The sequence below is a fragment of the Myotis nattereri genome, assembly GCF_964212035.1.
Source record: "Myotis nattereri genome assembly, chromosome: 8".
NCBI classification, from domain to species: domain Eukaryota; kingdom Metazoa; phylum Chordata; class Mammalia; order Chiroptera; family Vespertilionidae; genus Myotis; species Myotis nattereri.
The window spans coordinates 30,274,853-30,302,441 of NC_138083.1; the positions used below are offsets into that span (position 1 = coordinate 30,274,853).

A 27,589-nucleotide genomic window follows, 5' to 3' on the forward strand; every position below is an offset into this window, starting at 1 on the left:
AGAGGCTTGATTAAAATCAGGTTTAAGTTTTTTGGCAAGAATGCTTAGGTCTCTTGTGTCTGGCTATGCCACTTCTTTTGAAGTTAAAAGACCCTAGTGATAATCATGTCAGTATCATTTGTTTCCTCCTATGTGGCAAAATGGTGATATTCTTATTTTGACATTTCTTCCACATTTATTAACAGTTCTATAAAGAAGACCTTTACTTCATCAACTAGGGCTGTTTGGGGTTACCCTGAAATATATTCTGTATGAGGGACTGCCAAGTAATTTTATACTATTGTATTCTTGATAAAAGATAATGAGTTTGAATAAGAATAAAAGGAATTGAATTTATCTTTTGATTTAATGAGTGTTACAATAAAATTCTGAGTACTACAGCAAAATGTGGATGATTGCTTTTCTTTACAAGTGAGATGTGTTTACCCATTTACTCTGAAAGTTAAAGGTGGAGATATATAAAAGCCTTTTTATACTGGAATCAAGCAGTGGAAAGAATACTAGATTTGGATTAAAAAACTGAGAGATCTCTGTAGTTAATTTGGCTCAACCCCTAAATGTATAATCCATTCATTCTGCATAGACTGGGGTGTGTGAGGGGGGGGCGGGGCGGGGGTGGTGGGTGTATAAAATATTGTCAGCATTTTCATGAAATTGTTTATAGACTAAAGAAAACAAGATTATGTGTTATCGAATTAATGCTTAAAAATGTTTAAAGGCAGGGAGAATTCTCCACTGAATATTATTCTTTTAACTTAAATTACACTTCACGGGAAAAAGTTCTAATGATCATAGTTTCTCATAATACATACCTCTTGTTTAACTTCATGGCTTCACATATTTATTCAGCACAATTACTCAAAGTTATGCTAAAAAAAGCCTTATTCATTTGCCCTCCACTGTACCTGAGACAAGTTTGTTTTTAGTCGTCATCTGAATATGTGTATTCTGGGAAAAGTAAACTTGATATCAAATGAAAATTAAACAGGTCAGTGTTCTTAGGTTAGTTACCATTTCTAGACAGCCTCTGAACATCATTTGAGAAGGCCATTAAAAGTATATGCTAGTGTGATTTCTCCTTAGGTAAACTTTTGCTATGATTATATTGTTTATTTAAAAATGATAATACCATGGGTCTTTTTGGAATGATAAAGAATGTCATTATATGAAGAAAAGCTTTGCTTAAGGGTTGAATACTTTACTGGAGTAAATCTGAATGATCCTACTCCTTTGGAACAAACAGTGCTTACTGGTTTCCAATTGTATTTAGCTTTGGGTTGGAATTTGAAAAAATGAAAACCAAAATAAAATAGGTGAAGTTCCCTGACTATTCAGGTGAATACACAACAAAAAAAAAAAATGTCATTATAAAGGAATACCTCAAAAGATCATAGAAAAGAACAGTATACTTATTTTAGTCTGTTGAGCTAAGCATAAAAGCTGATTATTCCTCATTGGGACACTAAAATGGTTTTAGTGCTGAAAATTACATTTTCCTGTTGAATTAAACAGATGCTTGTAGAATACCTACTGTGTGCAAGTCATTAGGCTAGGGCAGTGGTTGGCAAACCGCGGCTCACGAGCCACATGCGGCTCTTTGGCCCCTTGAGTGTGGCTCTTCCACAAAATACCACAAAATACTACGTGCGGGCGCGCACGTACAGTGCAATTGAAACTTCCTGGCCCATGCACAGAAGTCGGTTTTCGGCCTGGGCGAGTCTATTTTGAAGAAGTGGGGGGTGTCGGTCGGTCGACAGGAGACGTGGTGCAGCGAGGGGGAGGTACATTGTTTTGAGGTACGTTCACTGAGGTCGACCCCTTCCAACTCTCCCATCCACACTTATCTTGTATACTTGTTTCAGATAGACAAGTGTGGATGGGAGAGTTGGAAGGGGTCGACCTCAGTGAACGTATCTCAATCAGATTGAGGACATTTTTAACAAAGGCCAGGTTAGGAGTACCCTAATTAAGTTAATAACAATGTACCTACCTATATAGTTTAAATTTTAAAAATGTGGCTCTCAAAAGAAATTTCAATCGTACTGTTGATCTTTGGCTCTGTTGACTAATGAGTTTGCCGACCATTGGGCTAGGTGTTCAGTAGTAGAGTTGATTTCAATATTTGACAGAAGATAGAAAGAGCCCTCTAAAAGTGGTGTTTCAACTATGTTATTTCATCCTAATTTAATGTAACCAATAGTTTCTGGGCTTAGGCCTCATCATGCAGCCTTTGTCCTATTTTCTTGTTTGTTAAGTGCTGTGTGGGCTAGAGAGTGGTGAGCACAGGGATTAGTGGGGTTGAAGCTCTGCCCTTTGGAGGCCCCAAAATATATTATATATATATATAGCCAGGAGCCGGTCCATCCTTGCTGTTTCAAGGGACCTGGCATATATGGCATACTGTTCTTAATATGTTTGCTCACCTTCTTGGCACTGTGTGTTTTAACCAAGGTCTCTGAGAAAGGTTGTTTCCCCAGGTAGGGATTTTCCCCTGAAGTTAGGGAGGGAATAAAACCCCTTAACTAAGTGCCAGGTGGGTAATTAATCACTTTAACTACGAACAATCTTGCTTAAGCTACATAATCTTTACTCCCTGGAATGGAGATAAGAAACGCCCTAACCTTTGGAATAGAGATTGATAGGATTGGAATCAACTGGTATAAATACAGATGTAACAAGACAACAGGACACAGAACCTAGAGACAGAACCTACACAGAACCTAGAGACAGAAGAACTTCGCTGGAGAGAACATGGCAAAAGATCCTGGACAGAAACTGGAGACAGAACCTAGAGACAGAACCTAGCGAGAGAACATGGCAAAAGATCCTGGACGGAAACTGGCCACAGAACCTAGAGACAGAACCTAGCGAGAGAACATGGCAAAAGATCCTGGACAGAAACTGGCCACAGAACCTAGAGACAGAACCTGGCTACAGCACCTGGATAGAACATGGCAAGAGAACCTGACTAGAACCTGGTGACTGAACCTGGCTACAGAACCTGGCTGGAGAACCTAGCAAGGGAACATGGACACAGAACCTGGCTGGAGATCCTAACCAGAACTTCGCTGGAGATCCTGACCAGAACTTGGCTAGAGATCCTGGCTAGGCTGCTGATCAACTGAACGCTGTTTCTGTGTCATTCCTTCTTGGCTGACTCCATCCACACCTTTGGGGACCCCTGGACCTGCTGGGGTTGGACCCCAGCAATATATATATATATATTTATTCTCCTTTTCTGTCCTCTGCCAGAAACCACCCTTTCTGTAAAGGGTGGTTTTTGTCTGTTTAGGGATATTTCAATTATTTTATCCAGTATCCTGCTTGGATTTACCATCTTACCTTTATTCATACTAATACCGATTTATTGAATATCTTTTAAGTGCCAGGTATTGTTCAGTCTGAATTTATAGAAATTCCACATCTTGTGGTAAGAAACTTTATTATTAATGAAGCTTAATGAAGTTAAAACCATTACAGTTAATAAAGTTAAGGTATATAGTTCACTTGTGGATTTATTAGATCTGAGGTTGTAATTTTAATATTGTTCTGGAAATTTTACATATAATCTCACTTAAAAGATCCTGTAAAGCTGAACAGAACTGGCTCCTCATGAAGAACTTCCTTCAGGCTAAGATAAGTCACCACAAATGCAATGAAATTGATGGAGCCTGCATTTAGATTTTATTCAGACTAACCTCCAGCTCTTAATAAGTTCTGGGATTTGAATAAGTTCTGGCCCTACTATTTGTTAATAGTGTGACCTTGGTGAGTCACTACCTCTCAGCTTCAAATAGACATATTTATAATGGAATGCTTCATCGTTATTGAATTTATTGTAATAGAATAACTTCAGGGTTATTGTGAGTGTAATTTATCTCCTTTAATAAAGTGCCCTCATAATGATTGTTGTTGTTAGGCAAGGGATGGGACAATGGGTACGTGAAAATAATCTCTGCTACATCTCAGTTCTCTCCTTTTCACAAATATGAGATCAGTTATTCTGCCAGCTTAGTCTGGATGCTGAGCTGTGGCTGGTTAGAGGTTCTATTGCACTAATGGTCAGATGATGTAAAAAGTTGTGACTACTTAACTGCCATACATACTTTCTTTTTAGGAAATAGTGGATATATAATTTTTTTAAAGTATATTTTTATTGACTTCAGAGATGAAGGGAGAGAGAGAGAGACATCAGTGATTGCTGGGGTCCAATCCCAGCAGGTCCAGGGGTCCCCAAAGGTGTGGACGGAGTCGGCGAAGAAGGAATGACACGGAGGCAGCGTTCAGTTGATCAGCAGCCTAGCCAGGATCTCTAGCCAAGTTCTGGTCAGGATCTCCAGTGAAGTTCTGGTTAGGATCTCCAGCCAGGTTCTGCGTCCATGTTGTCTTGCTAGGTTCTCCAGCCAGGTTCTGTCCAGGTTCTCCAGCCAGGTTCAGTCACCAGGTTCTAGTCGGGTCCTCTTGCCAATTTCTGTAGTCAGGTTCAGTCCAGGATCTTTTGCCATGTTCTCTCGCTAGGTTCTGTCTCTAGGTTCTGAGGCCAGTTTCTGTCCAGGATCTTTTGCCATGTTCTCTCCAGCGAAGTTCTTCTGTCTCTAGAGAACGTTCTGTGTAGGTTCTGTGCCTAGGTTCTGTCTCTCTCTCTTCTGTCTTCTTAGTTCTGAGTCTTGCTGTCTTATTACATCTGTATTTATACCAGTTGATTCAATCCTATCAATCTCTCTTACAAAGGTTAGGGCGTTTCTTATCTCCATTCCAGGGAGTAAAGATTATGTAGCTTAAGCATGATTGTTCATAGTTAAAGTGATTAATTACCCACCTGGCACTTAGTTAAGAGGTTTTATTCCCTCCCTAACTTCAGGGGAAAATCCCTACCTGGGGAAACAACCTTTCTCAGAGACCTTGGTTAAAACACACAGTGCCAAGAAGGTGAGCAAACATATTAAGAACAGTATGCCATATATGCCAGGTCCCTTGAAACAGCAAGCATGGACCGGCTCCCGGCAAGTGATGAGAGAGAATCATTGATTGGCTCCCTCCTGCACGTCCCACACTGTGGATTGAACCCTCAACCTGGCATGTGCTCTGACTGGAAATCGAACTGTGACCTCCTGGTTCACAGGTCAACACTCAACCACTGAGCCATGCCAGCCGGGCTGGATATATCATTTTTGATCGTTGTCTTAAGTCAATTCTCTCCCCTCCTCCCCTTTTTAAACAGCTTTATTGAGACTTAGTTTATATTCCATATAGTTCACCCATTTAAAGTATACTGTACAATGTATATTCATAGAGTTGTGTATTCATTACCACAATCAATTTTAGAACATTTTTGCCCTAGCCAGTTTGGCTTAGTGGATAAAGTGTCAGCCTGCAGACTGGAGGGTCCCAGATTTGATTTCAATCAAGGGCATGTACCTTGGTTGCAGGCTCTATTTCCCCCCAACCTCCCCCCCCCCACCCCCGTCCCCATCCCCCACTTCCTCCCACACTGGTCTGGGCAAGTGCTGAAGGCAATTAATCTATGTTTCTCTCTCTGTCTCTCCCCAACCCTTTCACTCCCTCTAAAAATCAATGGAAAATATCCTTGGGTAAGGATTAACAAAAAATTAAAAATTAAATTTTAGAACATTCTCTTTATCATCATCCCAAAAAGAAATCCTACTTCCCTAGCCATCACTCCCCAATCTTGCCACTCCTTTCCTGGCCTAAGCAATCACTAATCTACTCTTTCTGTCATATAATATGTGGTCCTTTATGACTTGCTTCTTTTACCTAGCATGATATTTTCAAGGACTACCCATGTTCTCTTTTTGTCATATTAAGGTGCTCAGAGGGACACTGACCTATCCTGTAGGAAGAAGTGATGAAGTGACTCTTTTTCTAATAAAGAAAGTTGACTGGTGTTCCATAACTGGTGTCCCAGTCGCAAAGATGAGAAAAGCCCTATAAACATTTACTGTAGCTGCAAACCAAAGAGCGGTGTTCTAGTGTAGAATGTGGAAAAGATTTATGCCATTTGTGTACATGAATAATGTCATGATTGTTTGTACATCTTTCACTGTGGATAATAATGTGTAACTCTACAGGTGTATTTTAACTAAAACTGTTGCACCACTGTCATTTTTATTTGCTATTTTCTTCTCTCTTTTTTTTTTTTTAAACTGTAAAGCACCATACAAATATAAGGCACTATGCTTTATTCCGGTATTGTCCAATCTCTCTGGGACTCTGTTTCCCCATCTTTTAAAAGCAGGAATTACATTAAATTGGTGTTTCTTCTTTGTTTTTTATTAAATTTATTGGGGTGACATTGGTCAACATGAGCATATAGGTTCCTGGTGTGGGTTTCTATGGTATAAGATCTGTATATTGCACCACGTGCCCACCACCCAAAGCTGTTTTCCTCTTGTAGCTAATTTTCCTGCTGAGTGTTCTGCATAACTCAGACAAATTATGTATAATACCTTCAGTTATATGCTACATATTTTATCTTTATGTGAGCCTGATGAGCTAAATGCTAGGTATTTTATTTAGGGATAATCAGTGATTATGTATTAGTATAAATGAGTTGTTGGAAACAGGATATATGTAAGTACAATCCTCAGAGCATATGTCCCCCTCAAATTTGTGGCTGTAGTAAAAAAAAAAAAAAAGCCAGCCATTTGATTTTGAAAAACTCAACTTCTCTGTGGCTCAGATTCTTCCTCTGTAAAAGTGGGGCAATTGGGCCCTAACCAGTTTGGCCCAATGGATAGAGTGTAGGCCTGTGGACTGAAGGGTCCCGGATTCAATTCTGGTCAAGGCACGTAGGTTGCAGGCTCAATCCCCAGGGCGTGAGGCACCCAATTGATGTGTCTTTCTCACATCAATGTTTCTCTCTCTCTGTCTCCTCCCCTCCCTTCCACTCTCTCTAAAGATCAATGGAAAAATATCCTTGGGTGAGGATTAACAACAACAACAAAATAAGTGGGGCAGTTGGATTAATACAGCGGTTCTCAACCTGTGGGTCGCGACCCCTTTGGCGGTCGAACGACCCTTTCACAGGGGTCGCCTAAGACCATCCTGCATATCAGATATTTACATTACGATTCATAACAGTAGCAACATTACAGTTATAAAGTAGCAACGACAATAATTTTATGGTTGGGTCACAACATGAGGAACTGTATTTAAAGGGCCAGAAGGTTGAGAACCACTGGACTAATAATTAGTGCTTTAACTCATGGTTCTGTGAAAATAATTGGTAAATGTGTTACGGATCATTGCAGACTACTTTCTACATCACATAAAGAAAATTGAATTGTAGCCCTAGCCAGTTTGGCTCAGTAGATACAGTGTCGGCACGGACTGAAGGGGTTTGGGTTCTATTTCAGTCAAGGGTACAAATCTCGGTTGCAGGCTTAATCCCCGACCCCCGTCAGGGACCATGCGGGAGGCAACCAATCAGTGTATCTCTCTCACATCAATGTTTCTCTCTCTGTGTCTCTCCCCCTCCCTTCCACTCTCTCTAAAAATCAATGGGAAAATATTCTTGGGTAGGATTAACCCAAAAAAGGAAAATTGCATTCTAATGTCTGTTTTCCTGTGTTCTAATTAGCTATCTAATTTATCGTGACAGAAGGCTAATGGTATGTATAGTCTTAGCAAAAATCATAGTTTTCTAAAGTAGAATTAGGATCCATGGTCTGATATTCCAAATTGTCTATTAATACAAAATAATTTAAAATAGTACTCACCTAGAACATCAGTATGTTAAATAGATGGGTTCATCTGTGACAGAAAACCCAGAATAAGTGCCTTAAAATGAGATTAAAATTTATTTCTCACTCATGTAATAGTTGGCACAAATGTGGTATGGAGCTTCATGGCATCATGGATCTTTTACAGATTATCCCTTTTTCCCTCTTAGCACTCTACCCTCCTCTTAGGTGTAAACCATATTCTTATTGAGCAAGATGGTGACATACACAGGGAGCAGGATGGAGAAAGGGATGAAGTAGAAGGTAGAAGGCACCTTCAGTGCTCTGTTAAGCATGATTCCCAGACATTTATATGTGCATCCATCGCATTGGCTAGATTTGAGATATGTGGCCATTCACAGCTGCAAGGAAAACTGGAAAGTGTAGCCATGTGCCCAGCTAAAAATTCTAATTAGAGTGGAAGAAAAGGAGAACAGATGTTCGGGTTTGGGGAGTCTCTACTAGAATCTGGTTAATGATAAACAAAAGAGGAAACTAAGGAGCATTTGCAGTTACATCTCTTCCTTCTTTAGTAGCTGTTTCTAGTAGGTGATATTGGTTCTCTAAGTGGGAATGCCCTTTTAAAGGAGAAGAGCTGACACCATCTTGGAAACATCTCTTAAGAATGTTATTTTTGCCCTAGCTCGGTTGGTTCGAGTGTCGTCCCATGCATTGAATGGTTGAGGATTCAATCCCCAGTCCGGGTGGTTGTGGGAGGTAACAATTGATGTTTCTCTCTCTCTCAAATCAACTTAAAAGAAAATAAATAATAAAAAATTTAAAATACTGTTAATATCATCCTCTTTTCTGTAATTGGGTTAACGCACAAGGATCTTCTAAGAGAGAATTGCTAGATATATTTCCTAATTTTAATTCATGAGTTTATATTATGATTTATGAGCCAGCCTCTTGTGAGTTCAGTAACCCCTGGGGAAACTAATCAAGCAGAGAATAGACTCAGCTGTACAATGAACATACTGGGAACATATAACTGCAAGGCTTCATGTGACCTGAACCACCCCTCTCTCATTCCTGATCTTGAAGGGAGGGAAATCACAAACTTGTATAGTTTTACTATATCCACCTATAAAATCAAAATAATAGTGTTTAGCATGATGAATATGACGGGCGTGCTGGGGCTGTGGTCTCCTCTCCGCGTCCCGCACAGAGGGGGAGACTTGAACCGGTTTGTGCAAGTAGGAGGCGCTTTCGGGATTAAAGAATAATGAAAGACAGATATAAAATAGATTAAAAGCTTGGGCTGGGTGTGGTGCCTGCCCTCTGGAGGGACAGAGCACTCAGAGAGAGCCAGCTCCGAAAGCTGATTTATTACATACTCGAATTACAGGACGTTACATCACATCTGGGTGGGCCTTTGACATCATGAGATCCATCCCCTGGACACTGGGCGGGAGAGTCAGACTGGGTGACGTCCAGTCTTTGACTGGTCCTGCCCTCGGAGTGGCTCTGCCGTCCCCCTGAGTCCCAGCTGACGTAAATTAAGCCAAGTGTATTCTAACGGCCCTTAACACCAGTGGTCTTATAAAATGTTTTAAGGTAGGAAAGAACTTCCAGGGTTAATGATATGGCAAGTCTTGACTCTTTTTTTTTTTTTTTAATATATTTTATTGATTTTTCACAGAGAGGAAGGGAGAGAGATAGAGAGAGTTAGAAACATCGATGAGAGAGAAACATCGATCAGCTGCCTCCTGCACATCCCCCACCGGGGATGTGCCCGCAACCCAGGTACATGCCCTTGACCGGAATCGAACCCGGGACCTCTCAGTCCGCAGGCCGACGCTCTATCCACTGAGCCAAACCGGTTTCGGCAAGTCTTGACTCTTAAAACCCCATTTAGAGAATTATTCATGGTTCTAGAATGTTGTGGCCTTTTCAGAATTTTTGAGAATAAATAATCAGCAGAACCAGACTACCCTCCAGAATATTGAAATAATGTATCTCACCTGCATCATTCTTTCAGCTGCTCCATTACCTGCCTGAAATCATCTTAAGGATGAAGTCGTCCCATCTCTCTCTTAAGAGAACAAAGTGATCCCAGTAAACAGAGGAGACCATGCTTAGGACTATAATATCTAGAAACTTCAGTTCATTTTCACCAGTGTCAAAATACCAGGCAGCCTGTACACTTTGCTGGATTCATAACTATTTGAGGTTTTCTCAGTGAGTCATGAGCATTCAGATGCTGCTTTATGGCTGTAGAATTATCTTATAAAAGTAAGTTCTCAAAGCCAATAGGCTTTTGATTTACACAGATTAGCCATCTGGAAATTGTGTTGAAGAAATGCAGCTAGACTAATGACTGTTTCCCAAAATTCCCTTCTCAATCTGAGTCACTTCAGAAACGAGTCCACTTGTGGCCCAGGCTCAGAGATTTGGATCTGAACCAGCATGGCCCAGGGAGATGAGGCCCAGGCTCAAATTATCCCTGACTCAGGAATATTCAAACACTAACCTCAGTGCCAACCTTGCAACAAAAAACCAAAAGACCTTGCTCATGATGATGAGCACTCCTGTATGCCAGGCACATCCCCCAGAGACAGATGTTGTAATTTGCCTTATTTTACACATGAGGAAATTGAGACTTGCCTATGGTTCCAGAGTGGGGAGTAGCTAAGCTCAAGTCTGCAGTAATGCCTCAGCTATGGCATCTTCCATGAAGCCCTCTGATGTACCCTCATTTCCTGATTAATGAATTTCTAAGCCACAGAGACATTGTTTTCTCTTATTTTCAGGGATGTGTTTTTCATTTGTTAGCTAGTTCTCGTTTTACCACTCAAGAATTGCTTGTGGTTTTACTAAACTTCCTTGTTTCAGTTTCAATACATATAACTTATACATCTAAATCTTTCCTCTTCAGGGATCCTAAGCTCCTGTATGAATTCTGAAAAACTGGTACCTTTTCTAGAATCTGAGAATTCAACAGTAAAGTATTGGAATTAATGTGCTCAATCCAGAACCCTAGAGAATGGGAGATAACCTATCAAGGTTTATAAAGTACCCTCTTGCCACTTCTCTCACAGTAACTTGAACAGAGTCTAGAGAATGTACCTTCCCAAGGGTTCAAGGTTTGAAATAGAGTCACCCACAGCTCAGTAACTTTTTTATGCTATAGTTTAGAAAAGGAGATGAAAGAACAAAAGGGGACATCTGTAATACTTTAAACAATAAAGATAAATTTAAAAAGAAAAAGGAAAAAAAAGGAGGTCCATATGTAGAGCAAATTCAGCGCTAATAACTTTTTTGTATACTTGGATTTAGTTATTAAATTACCCAGTCTGTAGACTGAACAAACTTAAGTCCTTTAATTTGAAAGCAAATTAATCTTTCATGACTGCTCCATTAAACAGAGTTGTATTGATTTCTACCTGGTACCCTGTGCTTTTCCAGGGAATTACAACTGATTGTTTATTTATTTTCTATGAACATGTGTCTTAAATACAATTGACTATCTAGATTATCACAGCCAACTCTTCCCTTTATTTATTTTGTAATTGATTTTAGAGAGAGAACGGGAAAGAAAAACATTGATGTGAGAGAGAAACATCGATAGGTTGCCTCCTGCATGTGCCCTGACTGGGGATCAAACCTACAACCTGGGTGTGTGCTGTGACCAGGAATTGAACCCATCACCTTTTGGTGTATGGGATGACACTCCAACCAACTGAACCACACTGGCCAGGACAACTCTTAGCTTTATTTAAAGAGTGGCTCTTTTTTAAGTTTTTTGGACCACTCTGGCTCTTTATTTTAGGGTGTTTCTTGGTTATCACATAGATCCAGCAGTTCCCCAAGGTGGGTTTTCAATATTCAAAGCTGATTCCAGAAATACCATGACATTTTCAAAATCAAATAAACCTTTATTAGTTTTAAAGACACAGTCTGTGTCACAGATTGGGAAAGACTAAAGAAACATAACTAAATACGATGTGGGATTTTGGATTGGATCCTAGAAAAGAAAAAGAACATTAGTGGAAAAACTGGTAAAATTTTAATAAAGTCTACAGTTCAGTTGATAGTGTTATATCAATGTTGATTTGCTATTATTGTACTATGGTTGTATAAGATTTTAACATTAGGGAAAGCAAGATGAAAGTTATGTAGAAATTCATACAACTTTTCTGTAAATCTAAAACTTTCAAAATTAAAACTTTAAGTAAATATACACACACACACACACATACACTGATCCAACGTGTTTGTGAATTATGATATTGGCCTTTCTTGAGGTTCTCTAAGGCAAAGATGACCTAAATGCATCAGTATACTAGCACACTCACTGCCCATAGGAACCAGTGACAGAAATTGTTTCATTTGTGTGTTATTCAAATACCGCCAGTCTGGTGCAAGCTTAGTAAGTCCCATGGAAGGCAGCAGGATCTCATGGGAAGCATAAGGATTTGGATTCAGTCCTGAGTTTCAGTCCCTCTTTACCACTGACTAGTGGTTTCAGTTTGGCCAGCCAACTTGACCTTTCTGAGTCTCAGTTTCTTCATCTGAATATGGAGGAAATAATTCCCAGCCCATGGAGATTATAAGGATTAAGTGGGATTTATGTATTTGAATGTTAGTCAGAAACTCTAAAACACTGTGTAAAATGTTCATTTGATTAATATCCTAAGGAATGATTTGAGGGGCAGGGAAGATTCCCTAGTTTTGGAGATTATACATTAGGCTTAGGCTGGCTCTCCTGAGAGTCTCCCCCCCCCCCCCCCCCCCCGCCACCCCCCTGCCCTTAAAGCTTGCCTTTTATTTCTTCTATTTCAGCATTATTTTGTGCTCTTTTTCCTACATACTCTTAATTAAGAGTCCCATCCTTAGTTAATTAAAAGACTGTAAAGTAAGTAGAAATTAATAGTTAAATGTTAATAAGCAGATTATTTGTGAAATTACAGTGCATGTATGGTTGTCTGCAATAGGAGTCAGAGGGGAATATAAGACATCAAATTTGAATCCCTCTCCATCATCAAGTTCTCATAAAGGCCTGATGGAATTATTTAAATTGAAAATAGAGACTTTATCATCACACAAAAAATTAGACAAAAAATCTTTATGGAGCCAATACAAAATAATTACTGGGAATCTGGCAGAGTAACAATAGACCCACCAAAATAACAAACATCTGAAATAAAATAGTGTTTTAGAAGATAAACTTCAAGTGTGATAGCAAAGATAGCACCTCAGACTTGATTTAGAAACTTTGGTAACACCAAGAAAGAGAAAAACTGTGCACAGATCCAGAGAAAACAATGGGAATAGAAACAGGAAGGGGAAAAAAAAACCTGCAGAAAATGGAATTGCCAATAATAGGATGGAAAATGATAAGAGATACAAATACTATTAAAAGAAACTGGCTAGAATTTAAGAAAAAGAAACCCTGAAGACTGTGATAAAAAGTATAAAGAAATTTACAACATGCCTTATGGGGAAAAAAATGGTATCAAAATAATGGAGTGGTCAGTAAAATTGAGGCTAGATGGAGAGATCCAGATTAAAATACAGATGGAGCCCTAACCGGTTTGGCTCAGTGGATAGAGTGTTGGCCTGCGGACTGAAGGGTCGCAGGTTCGATTCCAGTCAAGGGCATGTACCTTGGTTGTGGGCACATACCCAGTAGGGAGTGTGCAGGAGGCAGCTGATCGATGTCTCTCTCATCGATGTTTCTAACTCTCTATCCCTCTCCCTTCCTCTCTGTAAAAAATCAATAAAAATATATATATTTAAAAAAAAATACAGATGGAACAGACAAATAGGTTATAACAAATACTATGGATCTCGATTTTTGCTCCTACAGCTTCCCTCTAAATAAAGGGGGTGAGGAGTGTTGCAATTAGGAGGATACCTCAGAAAAGGAAAGCTTGAGGATATTATTATAGAGAAAAATGGACTTTTGCCTACAGATTGAGAGTTTGTGGAATTTTCCAGATTTGGCACTTAATGATATTATACCTACTTATCAGTTTCTTAAAACTGGAAATAAGGAAAAACTATCCACTGGAGAATAAAAGATAAGAATGACCAGACTTTGCAATTTGGGTTATAGAGAGAGAAGATGCATTTAGGGAAACATCTACGAGATACCAGCCAACTTATTGTGCCTAGCTGTCTGCCTTTTGAAGATAAAAGATTTTGAACCCTGATATCTTAGAAGAATTACCAATAGCCAAGTACCAGAGAAGATTACAAAAGGAATGAGAGGAAACTTCTGAAATACAAGTGGCAGAGACTGGAGTACTTGGAAAGAAGTGAGGTAGTGAAATCATCCATGACTGGCAGCTTAGGTATTTGGGCAAAGAACTTCTCAATGCAGAATTTGTACCTGCACTCCAGGTATATTTCAGGATCTGGACCTCTAAAAGTACAGAAATGAAACCTTCCCTTAACTCAGGGATATAACCAGGGCCTAGGAAAACCTTGCTAACCAAAGCTGTCAAGACTGCCAATTTATAGATTTGTCATGAGAAATGAAATTTTCAGGTGAGCTTGAACCTTGATTAAGCATGAGTAAAATTTTTGCACTCTTTGTCACATGGGGAAAACAGGTTAAAATCATTGTATTACTTTGGTGAATTTAGAGTTAGAATAAAGAAACATAAGTGTTATAAGCCCTAGCCAGTTTGGCTTAGTGCATAGAGCATCAGCCTGGGGACCAAAGGATCCCGGGTTTGATTCTGGTCAAAGGCACGTACCATGGTTGCAGGCTCCTCCCTGGCCCGGGCCCTGGTCAGAGCTGGTGCAGGAGGCAACCAATCGATGTGTTTCTCTCGCATCAATATTTCTCTCTGTCTTTCCCTCTTTCTTCCACTCCCCCTAAAAATCAATGGAAAAATGTCCTGGCGTGAGGATTAACAAAAAAAGAAAAAGAAAAGAAACATAAGTGTTTAAATGTTTAAGAAGTGTTTCTCTGCTAATGTTTAAGTATTCTTCCCTGGTGTAGTGCTTTCTGGTGGACCTGTAATGTCTAAGTCGTTTGACACTCACGCTGGATATGGCAGGAAATGTATACTTAATTCTATACATATAATCTCTGCTTCTCTACAGACAGATATGTACTAACACCATCTCCTTTTAAATCATTTAATACCATTGTCTCTATAGCTTTTATGTAAAGATGTAGGCAAATATTGGTCAAGTACATCACTTTAAATTTATTTTAAATTCAAAACATACAAAAGGATATACCTATAGATATGACTGCCCTCCCTAGGGTGCTTGTCCTCTCACCAAAAGCAGCTTGCATTATCAATTCTTGGATATTCTTTCAGGGATAGTTTAGCATATTCAATCAACTTTCTGTATTCTTTAGTAGTGACATCTATCAAATCCAACTAGTAATAGATGTTTGTAGTCTTATCAGTGACATGGTACTGTGGACTGAGCTGCAGAGCCTTCACGTCTACCCCTGATTGTGTTTTTTTGTTTTGTTTTGTTTTTTAAATATATTTTATTGACCTTCCATAGAGAGTAAGGGAGAGAGATAGAGAGCTAGAAACATCAATGAGAGAGAAACATCGACCAGCCGCTTCCTGCACACCCCCCACTGGGGATGCGCCCGAAACCAAGGTACATGCCCCTGACTGGAACCGAACCTGGGACCCTTCAGTCCGCAGGCCGACGCTCCATCCACTGAGCCAAACCGGTTAGGGCTACCCCTGATTGTTAATACCAACATATAACATATAACCTTCTATCTAATTCTCTCAGGCTCAGGTTATTGCAGTAGGGCCAGGCACTGGCCAGTCCAGTGAGACCACACTGGCTCATCAGCTGAACTTTAGTCACAGGCCTGAGAGAATAATCTCTTCTGCCATTGGTTCCTATGCTCTAGCTGAATAGAACAGGGATGTATCCTGGTTACTTGTATTTATAATTTGTTCCTGAGACCACCTTAGATTACGTTAGAAAACAAAAAGATTGCACTTTCTGAAGTGCAGTGTTTGGGCACTGACCCATTTGGGCAGGGTCTTGAGAGTCAACTTGCCAGTTTGCTATTTTGTTGTCAGAAAGATGAGCTAGAGGTCCAAAACAAAAGTTATATTTGGTGATATGTATTCTTTATAATTATTTTAGGCTCTGTATAAGTTAAAAACCCATGTAGAAAGTCACTGTAGTCCTGGCTGGGTGGGCCAGTCACTTGGAGCACCATTCCGTACAAAAGGTTGGGAGTTCAATTCCTGGTCAGGGCACATACCTAGGTTTTGGGTTTGATCCCAGTCGGGGCATGTACAGAAGGCAACCAATCAATGTTTCTCTCTCACATCTATGTTTCTCCATTCCTCTCTCTCTAAAAATCAATAAAAACATATCCTCAGGTGAGAATTTTTAAAAAAGAAAGTTACTATGTTTAGTTGCCTTAGTGTATATTTTACAGCTAGTTTTTCTTAGAGTGCTCACTGCTCAGAGCTGAGTATTCTGTGAGGTCTTTATTAAGATTTATTTGCATGCAGGCAGCTTGTTGTATCTTCCCTAAAAAAATTTTCTAGGTTCAGATCCAAAATAAATACAGATGCCCCTTGACTTATAATGGACTTACATCCCAATAAACCCTTCATAAGTTGAAAATATCATAAGTAAAAAATGAATTTAATACACCTAACTTACTGAACATCATAGCTAAGCCTACCCTACCTCAAACCTGCTCATAACACTTACATTAACCTTCAGTTGGGTAATTATCTTGAGTTTCATCTCAAGAGTAATTGTCTTCCTTTTACCAGAAGCAGAGACACAGATAGGCATTTTGTAGACATCATGGGGTGTAAAAACACAAAACATGCCCAGTCAGCATGGCTCAGTGGTTGAACATCGAGCTAAGAACCAGAGGTCATGCATGGTTCGATTCCGATCAGGGTATAGGCCTGGGTGGTAGGCTTGATCCCCAGTGTGGGGTGTGCAGGAGGTAGCTGATCAATGATTCTCTTTCATCATTGATGTTTCTATTTCTCTCCTCCCTTCCTCTCTGAAATCAATAAAAATATATTTTTAAAAAACAAACACAAAGCACATCCAAAAAACACTGGCAACACAGCACACTGTGGAGTATCAGTTTTTACCCCAGTGATCGTGGCTGACTGGGAGCTGCAGCTTGCTGCCACTGCCCAGCATCACAAGTATCATACCGAATATCGCTAGCCTGGGAAAAGATAAAAATTGAAAAGTACAGTTTCTACTGAATGCATATCACTTTTGCAACATTGTAAAGTGGAACCATCATAAATTGGGGACCATCTATATACAAAAAGATGTTGATTTTCTCTATGCTGGGAATAACCAACTTAGAAAATGTAAGGGAAAAAAATCCCATTCATAATAGGAACAAAATAATATAATAATTGGGAATAAACTAAAAAAAAAGTGTAAAACCTATGTGAATAAAGCTATGCAAATCTGAGAAGCATAAAATCTAGAATAAATGAAAAGACATATCTTGTGTTTGGATATAAAGACCCATTCTCCCTAAAGAAAGCTATAAATGTAACATACTGTTGGTTAACTTCCCAACAGGATTTTTAAAAATTTGTTTATCTCAAAAAAGAAACCGCCTTGAAAATATTAAAAAGGAAGAGTAATGATGAAAATATTGACCTATTTTGTGTATGAATTGTTGTTTTGCTAAAGTTATATTAAAACAAAACATTGAGTGCTGAAGCAGGACATCATAGACAGAAAAAAGGGAACAGACTACAAAATCCAGTAACAGATCAGGCATGTGTAAAATGTGATTCTGAAAAAGGTACAGTTTAAGGCAGTGGAGAAAGAATTTTATAAATGCTATAAAAAGAAATGACCATTTAGAAAACAATTTTAGGTCTTTTTTCCATGCCATAGAACCAGTTACATTTAAATATTTTAATTTAACATGGAAAACCATGTAAGTATTAAAAGAGAATACAAGTGCATATTTCTATAATCTGGTATGAGGAAATCAAAGATAGAAACCAGCTTCACAGTTCTATAACACATCATCTATACGCTGTATTATATATTTACCACCCCAAGTCAAGTCTCCATCCATCACCATTTATCGCCCCTATATCCTCCACCTCCCTCCACTCTTTTCTCCCCACCACTCCCCGACAATCACCACGCTGTGTCCGCGTCAATGAGTTTTCGCTCTTTTTTTTCTTCTTTTTTGCTTAACCCTGTCATCTGACCCACCTGGCCCCCACTCCCCATCCCCTAATCCCCACAGCTGTCAACCTGCTCTCTATCTATGAATCTGTCACTATTTTGCTTGCTAGTTCATTTTGTTCATTGGATTTCACATATGAGTGAAATCATATGTTACTTCTCTGTGACTTATTTCACTTAGCACAATGCTCTCCAGGTCCATCCATGCTGTCTCAAAGGCTAAGATTTCCTTTTTCACTGCTGAGTAGTATTCCATTGTGTAAATGTACCACAGCTTTTTTATCCACTAGTCTACTGATGGACACTTGGCTGCTTCCAGATCTTGTCTATTGTAAATAATGCTTCAGTGAACATAGGAGTGTGTATATTCTTTCAAATTAGTGTTTCGGATTTCTTTGGATAAATTCCCAGAAGTGGAATATCTGGGTCATAAGGCAGTTTCATTTTTTATTCTTAAAAATATATATTTTTATTGATTTCAGGGAGGAAGGGAGAGAGAGAAAAACATCAAGATGAGAGAGAATCATTGGTTGGCTGCCTCCTGTACACCCCACACTAGGGATCAAGCCCACAACCCAGGCATATGCCCTGACTGGCAATCGAATCGTGACCTCCTGGTTCATAGATCAACGCTCAACTGCTGAGCCATGCTAGCCAGGCCCACTGCTTTCCACAGTGGCTGCAGCAATCTGCATTCACACCAACAGTGCAGGAGAGTTCCCTTTGCTCCACATCCTCAGCAACACTTGTTTGTTGATTTATTGATGATAGCCATTCTGACAGGTGTGAGGTGATATCTCATTGTGGTTTTAATTTGCATTTCTCTGATGATTAGTGACTTGAACATCTTTTCATATGTCTTTTGGTCATCTGTATGTCTTCCTTGGAGAAGTGTATATTCACATCTTTTGCCCATTTTTAAATTAGATTGGTGTTGTTGGTTTTTGGGTTTTTTTTGGTGTTAAGTTTTCTAAGTTCTTTATAAAATTTGGATATTAACCCCTTATCAGATGTATCATTGGTGAATATGTTATTCCATTCAGTGGATTATCTTTTCATTTTATTGATGGTTTTCCTTTGCTGTGCAAAAACTGTTTAGTTTCATGTAGTTCCATTTGTTTATTTTTTTGTTTGTTTCCTTTGCCCGAGAAAGGTATATCAGAAAAATATTACTAAGAGAAATCTCAGAGACTTTACTGCCTGTTTTCTTCTAGGATTTTTATGGTTTTCATGTCTAACACATGTCTTTTTTTTTAATCGTGGCCTTTTAAAATTTTTTTATTGATTTTAGAGAGGAAGGGAGAGGGAAAGAGAGAAACATCAATGATGAGAGAGAATCATCTATCAGCTGCCTCTTGCACGCCCCCTACTGGGGATCAAGCCTGCAACCTGACCATGTGCCCTGACCAGGAATGGAACCATGACCTCCTGGTTCAGAGGTCGACGCTCAACCACTGAGCACACTGGCCAGGCTAACATTTAATCCATTTTGAGTTTATTCTTGTGTATGCTGTAAGAAGGTGGTCTGCTTTCTTTTTTTTTTTTTTTTTTTGCATGTATCTGCCCAATATTTCCAACACTGTTTATTGAAGAGACTGTATCTTTACCCCACTCTATGTTTTTTGCCTCCTTTTCGTCAAACATTAACTGACTACAAAGGCCTGGGTTTATTTCTGGGCTCTCTATTCTGTTCCATTGATCCATATGTCTGTTTTTATGTCAGTACCATGCTGTTTTGATTACTATGGCTTAAAGCAGTGGTTCTCAACCTCTGGCCCTTTAAATACAGTTCCTCATGTTGTGACCCAACCATAGAATTATTTTCGTTGCTACTTCATAACTGTAGTGTTGCTGCTGTTATGAATCGTAATGTAAATATCTGATATGCAGGATGGTCTTAGGCGACCCCTGTGAAAGGGTCGTTCCACCGCCAAAGGGGTCGCGACCCACAGATTGAGAACCACTGGCTTAAAGTATCATTTGATATAAGGTAGTGTGAGTCCTCCAACTTTGTTCTTCTTTCTCAAGATCACTGTTGCTATTCATGGTCTTCCATGATTTCATACAAATTTTTGGAATATTTATTCTAGTTCAATGAAATACACCATTGGTATCGTAATAGGAATTGCATTGAATCTATAGATTGCTTTGGGTAGTATGGACATTTTAATGATGTTAATTCTGCCTACCCGTGAACACTGTATAGGCTTCCACTTTGTATCTTCTTCAGTTTCTTTCTATAGTGTCTTATAATTTTGTGAACACGGACGGGTCTTTTACATCCTTGGTTAAATTTATTCCTCAGTATTTTATTCTTTTTGAAGCAGTTGTGAATGGGATTGTTTTCTGGTAGTTCATTATTGGTGTATAAAATTGTTTTTTTTAATAGAGTTAGAAATATTTATCTCATTTAAGAAAAATAACAACATAAGCACAACAATAAGTGACCACCAATATTTGGTTAGGGAGTCATAGGGGGCAGTGGAAATTGTGACAAATGAGAGCATACTGATCTCATCCCAGGCATGCCCCTCCTCCCCTCCCAATTGTGCAACAACCTGGCAGTTTAGAGGCCCCAAAGCCACTCAGTTCCAAGCAATTGTTGCCATGCAAGAATGCAGCCTCAGAATTATCAGATCATCTGAGCTTTTCTCATGTAAAGCTGAAAATTGCAAATTTTATGTTAAATCTCCCAAATTTACACTGTTCTCAGTTGTTAAAATTTGTATAGGTGCCGGGCCAGTGTGGCTAAGTGGTTGAGCATCCAGCCATGAACCAAGAGTTCGCTGGTTCAGCCCTAACCAGTTTGGTTCAGTGGATAGAGTGTCAGCCCGCAGACTGAAGGGTCCCAGGTTCAATTCAGGTAAAGGGCACATACCTCAGTTGCAGGCTCAATCCCCAGCCCTGGTCCGTCCAATGTTTCTCTGTCTCCCTTCTTCCCTCCCTTTCACTCTCTAAAAATTAATGGAAAAATATCCTCGGGTGAAGATTAACAAAAAAATAAAGTAAAAGAGTTCACCGTTTCAATTCCCAGTCAGGCACATGCCCAGGCTCTATCCCCAGTAGGAGCTAGCTGATCGATGTCCCTCATGGATGTTTCTCTCTCTCCCTTCCTCTCTCTCTAAAATCAATAAAAACATTTATATACATATATATATATGTGTGTGTATGTGTGTGTGTGTGTGTGTGTGTATATATTTTCCCCCCTCAGCTGTGTTTCCTCTTTTTCTTTAATTGTTTAAAATATTTTCCCCCAATTGACCTCCCTCCTTCCCCCAAAAAACATATTTTTTAAAAAAAAATTGTGTAGGCAAAACAAAACATATTCATAAGGCCTCAAAGTTAATGAACTCTGGCTGTATAGTTTTGCTTTTGGTTTCCGGATTATGCTTACCACTTTAAATGAGTTGAGACACTTCCTTCCTCCTCCTCCCCACACCTCCCTCTCTAGATCTGTAATTCTCTGGATAACAGAGGAATTATCTATAGAAGTTTAGTTTGACTTCCACATCCATTGCCCTCAGGGTCAGGGACCTTTTTGTGAAGACAGAGTTTTATATTTCCGGATTTTTTCTTGAGCCAGTTTTGGTAACTTTATCATGGGTATGTATGTATCCAAAAAAACCAGAGTTTATATAAATATATAGGGTTTGGTACTCTTCAGGAATCCAACTGAGGGTCTTGGAATGAATAGTATTCCCCAAGGATAAAGAGGTACTACTGTGCATGTACAAAGATGATGCTGTCTTGGTTCTTAGTCTTTATAACCTAATTTTTAAAATTCTTTTTCCCCCCACAGTTCATCCATGAGCTCGGATTTCCCACATTACAACTTCAGGATGCCTAATATTGGATTCCAGAATCTGCCTCTCAACATATATATTGTGGTTTTTGGCACTGCTATATTTGTCTTCATCCTTAGTTTACTCTTCTGTTGCTACTTGATTAGGTAATCAATTTTCATTCTGTGTTACTTTAGAATATGTTAAACAATCACTAATAAATTAACTTTCTCCCCTTAGGTTAAAAAATGTTATAAGTATTGTAGGGGAGGAAGAAAATTTCCTCTTCTAGGCTCTTTCAGCTGGTCTAATAATCAAACTGACACAAGATAGATTAATAAGAGAAAAATAACCAAATTTAATTACATACGTACATATGGAAACCCCACATACATGGGAGAGTCAGAGACCCCACATACATGAGAAGATTCAGAGACAGAAAGTTAAAAATGAGGTATATGTGGCCTTCTGAGCTAAGGATGAGATAAAATGCCTTGGAGCTTCAGAGGGGAGGAAGGTCATTTGAAGGAAGATAAGATGAGTAGATGTTCAGTACATAATTACATGCTTGTCCTGCCCTGTAGGTCATAAAACGTTATTTATGGTAATAACTGTTATCATAGACAAAGCACCTAAGTTAGATTCTTTAAGGAAGAGATAAAGATTTCTCTTGACCCACAGAGCCTCAAGTTGCCTTCAGCTCAAAATAATCTACAAGTCAAAGTAGCACATCTTAGGGAGGCCGGTTCTGAACCACTTCAAAATGATAATTAGCAAATTTTTATTTTTTTCTTTCTTTTTCTTTTAATTAGCAAATTTTTAAAACTTAAAGTGGCTTAACACTTTAACATTCTATGAGTTACTGGCCAATAAAACACCTTTATACAGTCTTCAATCCTATTTGCTGATAGGGTGTTTTATTGTAGGAGAAAATTGTTCTCATTTGTTTTTCCAACATATTAGCATCTGAACTGGATATACTTCTGTCATTGTCTGTCTCCAAGATTTAATCTACTTTCACAAAGATTTCAAGATTGTTTTTCAAAAGAGTGCTACATCATTGTTAGCTAAAGTCGTTAAGAATTAGAAAGCAATCTCCAAATAAGATCCAAACCTTTAAACAAATTCTTGTTGTCTCTCAAGAGTATTTTAAGCCCTGGCTGGTTTGGCTCAGTGGATAGAGTATCAGCCTGTGGACTCAAGGGTCCCAGGTTTGATTCTAGTCAAGGGCATATACCTTGGTTGCAGGCACATCCCCAGTAGGGAGTGTGCAGGAGGCAGCTGATCGATGTTTCTAACTCTCTATTCCTCTCCCTTCTTCTCTGTAAAAAATAAATAAAATATATTTTTTTAAAAATTAAAAAAAAAAGAAGAGTATTTTAAGCTCCCGTTTGTGTTGAACTGATCAGGTGTTCAGGTGATTGATTATCTGCATAAATCACAAAGTATTCCACAAGCTCTGCAGCACATGTACTGACAAGTAATGAAGGGTAACAGGTCACTTAACGGATTAATGGATTTGGCCAGTAAAGAGTCACAGTTGACTAATTCATAATTGTTTAAGCAAGCATTTTTCTCTTTTTAAGTATTTAAAATAGGGCCTAATTTTCAAAGCCAAACCTCAGACTATAAAAAATTTTATAGTGTATTGTTCAAAGAGCTTTATGAAATAAAATAATAGAAAATTAAATGTTATTATACAGCTATACTAGTATATCTGATAGTTTTTAGTGTTTGTACAGTATATTATTATGGTTAAGATAAATACGATCATCAGATATCTTTCAGCAATAGTTCATTATTGCCCCCAGTGTTCCAGGGTACTTATTTACTGACAGTCAAATCTGAGTGAATTTAGTGTGTAGTTTCTAATTTTCTGACAAGTGAATTTATATTCTTCACAGAAGGTGAATCTCCTCTGAAGTTCTCACAAAATGTAATCACTCCTTGTATCTTATAGATATGCTGGCTGCCTATGACTTTTTGGTCTTGCTTAGAGAAATAAATACTTAGCTAATATAATTATAGGATTTAGGAAACACTTTAAAAAATCTGTTTATTACTAGAAATTTACTTTTCCTAACATTTCTTTAATAATTGTTTGATAAATGTTATGTAAATATTCAGCTTTTTTAAAAAATTAGGGAACTAGCCATAATTAAACAGGACCACATAGCATTAAAATATTCCTTTTTTCCATACCTAGTAAATTTTTTTTGGAAATTTCTCTACAAATACTGGCTTAATTCAAATTTGTGAATTTAATATTTGAAACCAAATTATTTTTTAAAAGAAGATAAAAATATTTTAAAAGATTCATTAAGGGAAGAGCTTATATAAAATATTCTGAAATGTAGATAGCTCATAGTACAGTTTTTATTACTATGTCAAAGAATTAATTAAGCCTTAGATTTTTGTTTGCTTTAGGAAAAATACTAATATACCAATTTTGATTCTGGGTAAATTTTTTGAGAAATAATTTATGAAACCCTATTTTACCTCATTGTATTTCTTTCATTAATCAAGCAAGCAAAGGGATAAAGAAAAAAAATCATAGCAGTTGTTTTTATGCTATGATTTCATACTATGATCGCCCTGCTGGTCGTTACGCAGGGGGAAGCAACTGGCGGCAGCAGGGGGTGGGGCTGGCAAGTGGGCAGTGCCAGGCTGGCCAAGGCAGGTGCCAGTGGGGCGCCCCCCCTTCCCCCCCCCCCCGATCACGCTGCTGGTCGCCCCACCTATAGGCCCTGATTGCCAGCCAGGCCTAGGGACCCTACCCGTGCACAAATTTTGTGCACTGAGCCTCTAGTTTTTAAATATAACAAGTTCTTCAGCACCTTCCTAGGGAGCTCTTTTGTTCTCATGCAGAGAGATCCCTCCAGTCATAGCTAGACTCATCAGAACCATTGGAGGAACACAGCTTAGATCTAAACTAGACACCCTCTACCAACCACAGTCTTACACAACATTTTAGTATAGAATCTGTTGCCCATGACAGGGCTATGAATAGATCACTACTGGAACACAAAAGGACTCTTACCTTGCTAGGAGTTATCCTATATTATAATGAATCATATAATATTCTAATTTATGTTTGTTATTTATCTCTCTCCCTGGATAGAGTCTTGTCTGTTCTGTTTGCTGTATCCCAAACACCCAAAACTGAACAATATCTGGCACAGTATTGGTACTCAATAAATTTTGTTGAGTAAATGAAAGTATGGTGTTTCTAGTAGGAAGTCATTAGTTACACACTGAAAAACAAGGGTAAAATTAAAAACTAAAAATGGAAGGAAAATATTGAGTTACCTAATAGATACTATAAAGTCTTGAACCAAGACAATGACAGTAGAGCTAGAGTGTGAGTGTGTTATGGATGGCTGTGAAAAATACTGGGGAGGTAAAAATGAACAAAATTTGGTGACTGGGCATTAAGGACAAGAAAATTATGAGCTTAGGATTTTTCCTGGACTTTTAGCTTAGCTGTTGGTTGGATAGCAATCCCTTCACAGAGATAGAAAATGGGTGAAAGGCCAAATTGGGTGAAAGGATAAAGTTTCTGTTTCACACATGGGAGAACTGTATTCCCTGTGTAACAGTCAAGATGTTTAGTATATAGTTGGATATATAGGCCTAAAGCTTATGAGAAGTCTGGTCTAAAAATAGAGGGTCATGTAATAATAGGTGGAAGTTGAAGCCAAGAATGTCCCCTAGAAATAATGTGTATAGTGAAATAAAATGGATGCAGGACAAAATCCTAGGGAAACATTAATATTTAAGAAGAGCCCTTGACCTGGCCAGGTAGCTCAGTAGGTTGGAACATCATCCCAATACACTAAGGTTGTGGGTTTGATCCCCACATACAAGAAGCAACCAATGAATGTATAAATATGTAGAACAACAAATCAATGTGTTTTTTTTCTCTCAAGTCAATTTTTAAAAATATATATATATTATTGATTTTTTACAGAGAGGAAGGGAGAGGGATAGAGAGTTAGAAACATTGATCAGCTGCTTCCTGCACACCCCTACTGGGGATGTGCCCACAACCAAGGTACATGCCCTTGTCTGGAATCGAACCTGGGACCCTTCAGTCTGCAGGCTGATGCTTTATCCACTGAGCCAAACCGGTTAGGGCTCAAGTCAATTTTTAAAAAAAGAAGAAGATCCCATAAAAGAGACTGGGAAGGGATAGGAGAAAGAAGAAAATCATGAGAAAGGTGCTCCACAAGTAGGGTTTCAGTGGATTGAGTCAGTTGTGTCAGCTGCTCCCAGGAAGGTCTAATAAACAAGATATTTGTTAATCGATTGTTTACATTATCAGTAAGGCTTCTGGTCAACAGTAGGTTATTAGTAATTAAGTTTTGGGGGAGTCAAAAGTTTTCTGTGGCTTTTTAATTGTGCAGGAAATCAGCATCCCTGACCCCTGCATTGTTCAAGGGTCAGCTTTACATTTGACAATTAGGTTTGCATCCAAAATCTTGTAAAAGTTTCAGTAGCATGGGTACAGGGGTGACAAAAGGTAAGCTATAATGGGACAAAGCTTCAGCAGCAGGTAATAAATATAACATTTTTGAAGAATCTTGGCTGAGAAAAGATGGGGGGTGGGGGGTTGCTCTAGAAATCAAGGAAGTATTTTGGTGCTTGATTATGTTTTTAAGCTAGAGATTTATAATATAAACTAGAGGCCCAGTGCATGAAATTCATGCATGGGAAGGGTCCCTAGGCTTGGCCAGCAATCAGGGCTGATCTGTGGGGAGACCAGCAGGGCGATGGGGGGGGCGCCCTGCTGGCACCCACCTTGGCCGGCCTGGCGCCACCCAGTTGCTGGCCCCACCCCCTGCCGCTGGTCACCTCCCTCTGCCTGCTGGCACCCGCCTTGGCTGGCCTGGTGCTGCCGACTCACAGGCCCCGCCCCCCACCAAACAGTTGTTCCACAGGTCGTTCCGCTGTTTGGTCAATGTGCATATTAAGGTTTTATATAGATAGATATTATAATTATAGGTATTAAGGAGAATGAGCTAGTTACGGAAGATTTGTGAGAAATAATGAATCGTGGAGATGAAAAGAGACATACCTAAAAGTTATAGCACTATTATTCGTAAGCAGGAGAATACCTTCTTAAGACAGGGATGAAGGTAACTTCAGAAAACAATACATATGTAGGAATGTGGGGCTGGGAGTGAAAGAACTGCATACATGGCAACCTCTTTATGGAGTAGTTGAAAATGGTGGGGAGGGAGGTGATTGGATAAAATTTGAGAACAGTGGCAAGCTTTTAAAATAGAAGCTTAGAATACTGAGCTTGAATATGTAGAATTAGAGAACAATGTGGAGGGTTTCATTGAGAATGGAGACCACAGATTTGTAGCAGCTGTAAGCTACATGGTTTTATCATTTTCTTTAGCACTGTTCAGCATTGCTAATCATACTCTCTTAGATATTTTTTAGGAATTAATATTTATTAAACACTTAATATATGTCAGACTCTGTGCTGTGCACTGCAGTTAAATAGGTAATTTTAATATCTTTATTTTACAGAAGTTAAATAATTTTCCAACAGCCACACATACACAGAAGTTGGTTAGAGTTGAGACTGAAATTCAGTTGTATCTGACCCCAGAGCATGTCCTCATAATCACTTAAAAAATAATAATAAATTGTATTTTTCAGGCTTCAGTCAAAAATAACCATTTCAGGTTTTCATAATCATTTTCAAAAGACAGATTTGCATATTGAGGCTATTCTAAAACCATTATTTTAATTTTGAACCTGAAATTTTTAAATGAAGACTGTACCTGTTTTCCTTTTTAAAAAAATATATTTTATTGACTTCAGAGAGAAAAGGAGAGGGAGAGTGATAGAAACATCAATGGTGAGAATCATTGATCAGCTGCCTCCTGCACACCCCCTAAA

At 38.8% G+C, this 27,589-nt stretch overlaps 1 protein-coding gene across 1 annotated transcript in view; it reads left to right on the forward strand.

The window, feature by feature from the left end:
- RNF24 (ring finger protein 24) overlaps positions 1–27,589 on the forward strand; it is a 62,095-nt gene that overhangs the window by 11,489 nt on the left and 23,017 nt on the right. Inside the window, exon 2 of the mRNA XM_081096811.1 lies at positions 21,691–21,840. Coding sequence (XP_080952937.1) covers positions 21,698–21,840 — 143 coding nt within the window. The 5' untranslated portion in view covers positions 21,691–21,697. The remainder of the gene's footprint in view (positions 1–21,690; positions 21,841–27,589) is intronic.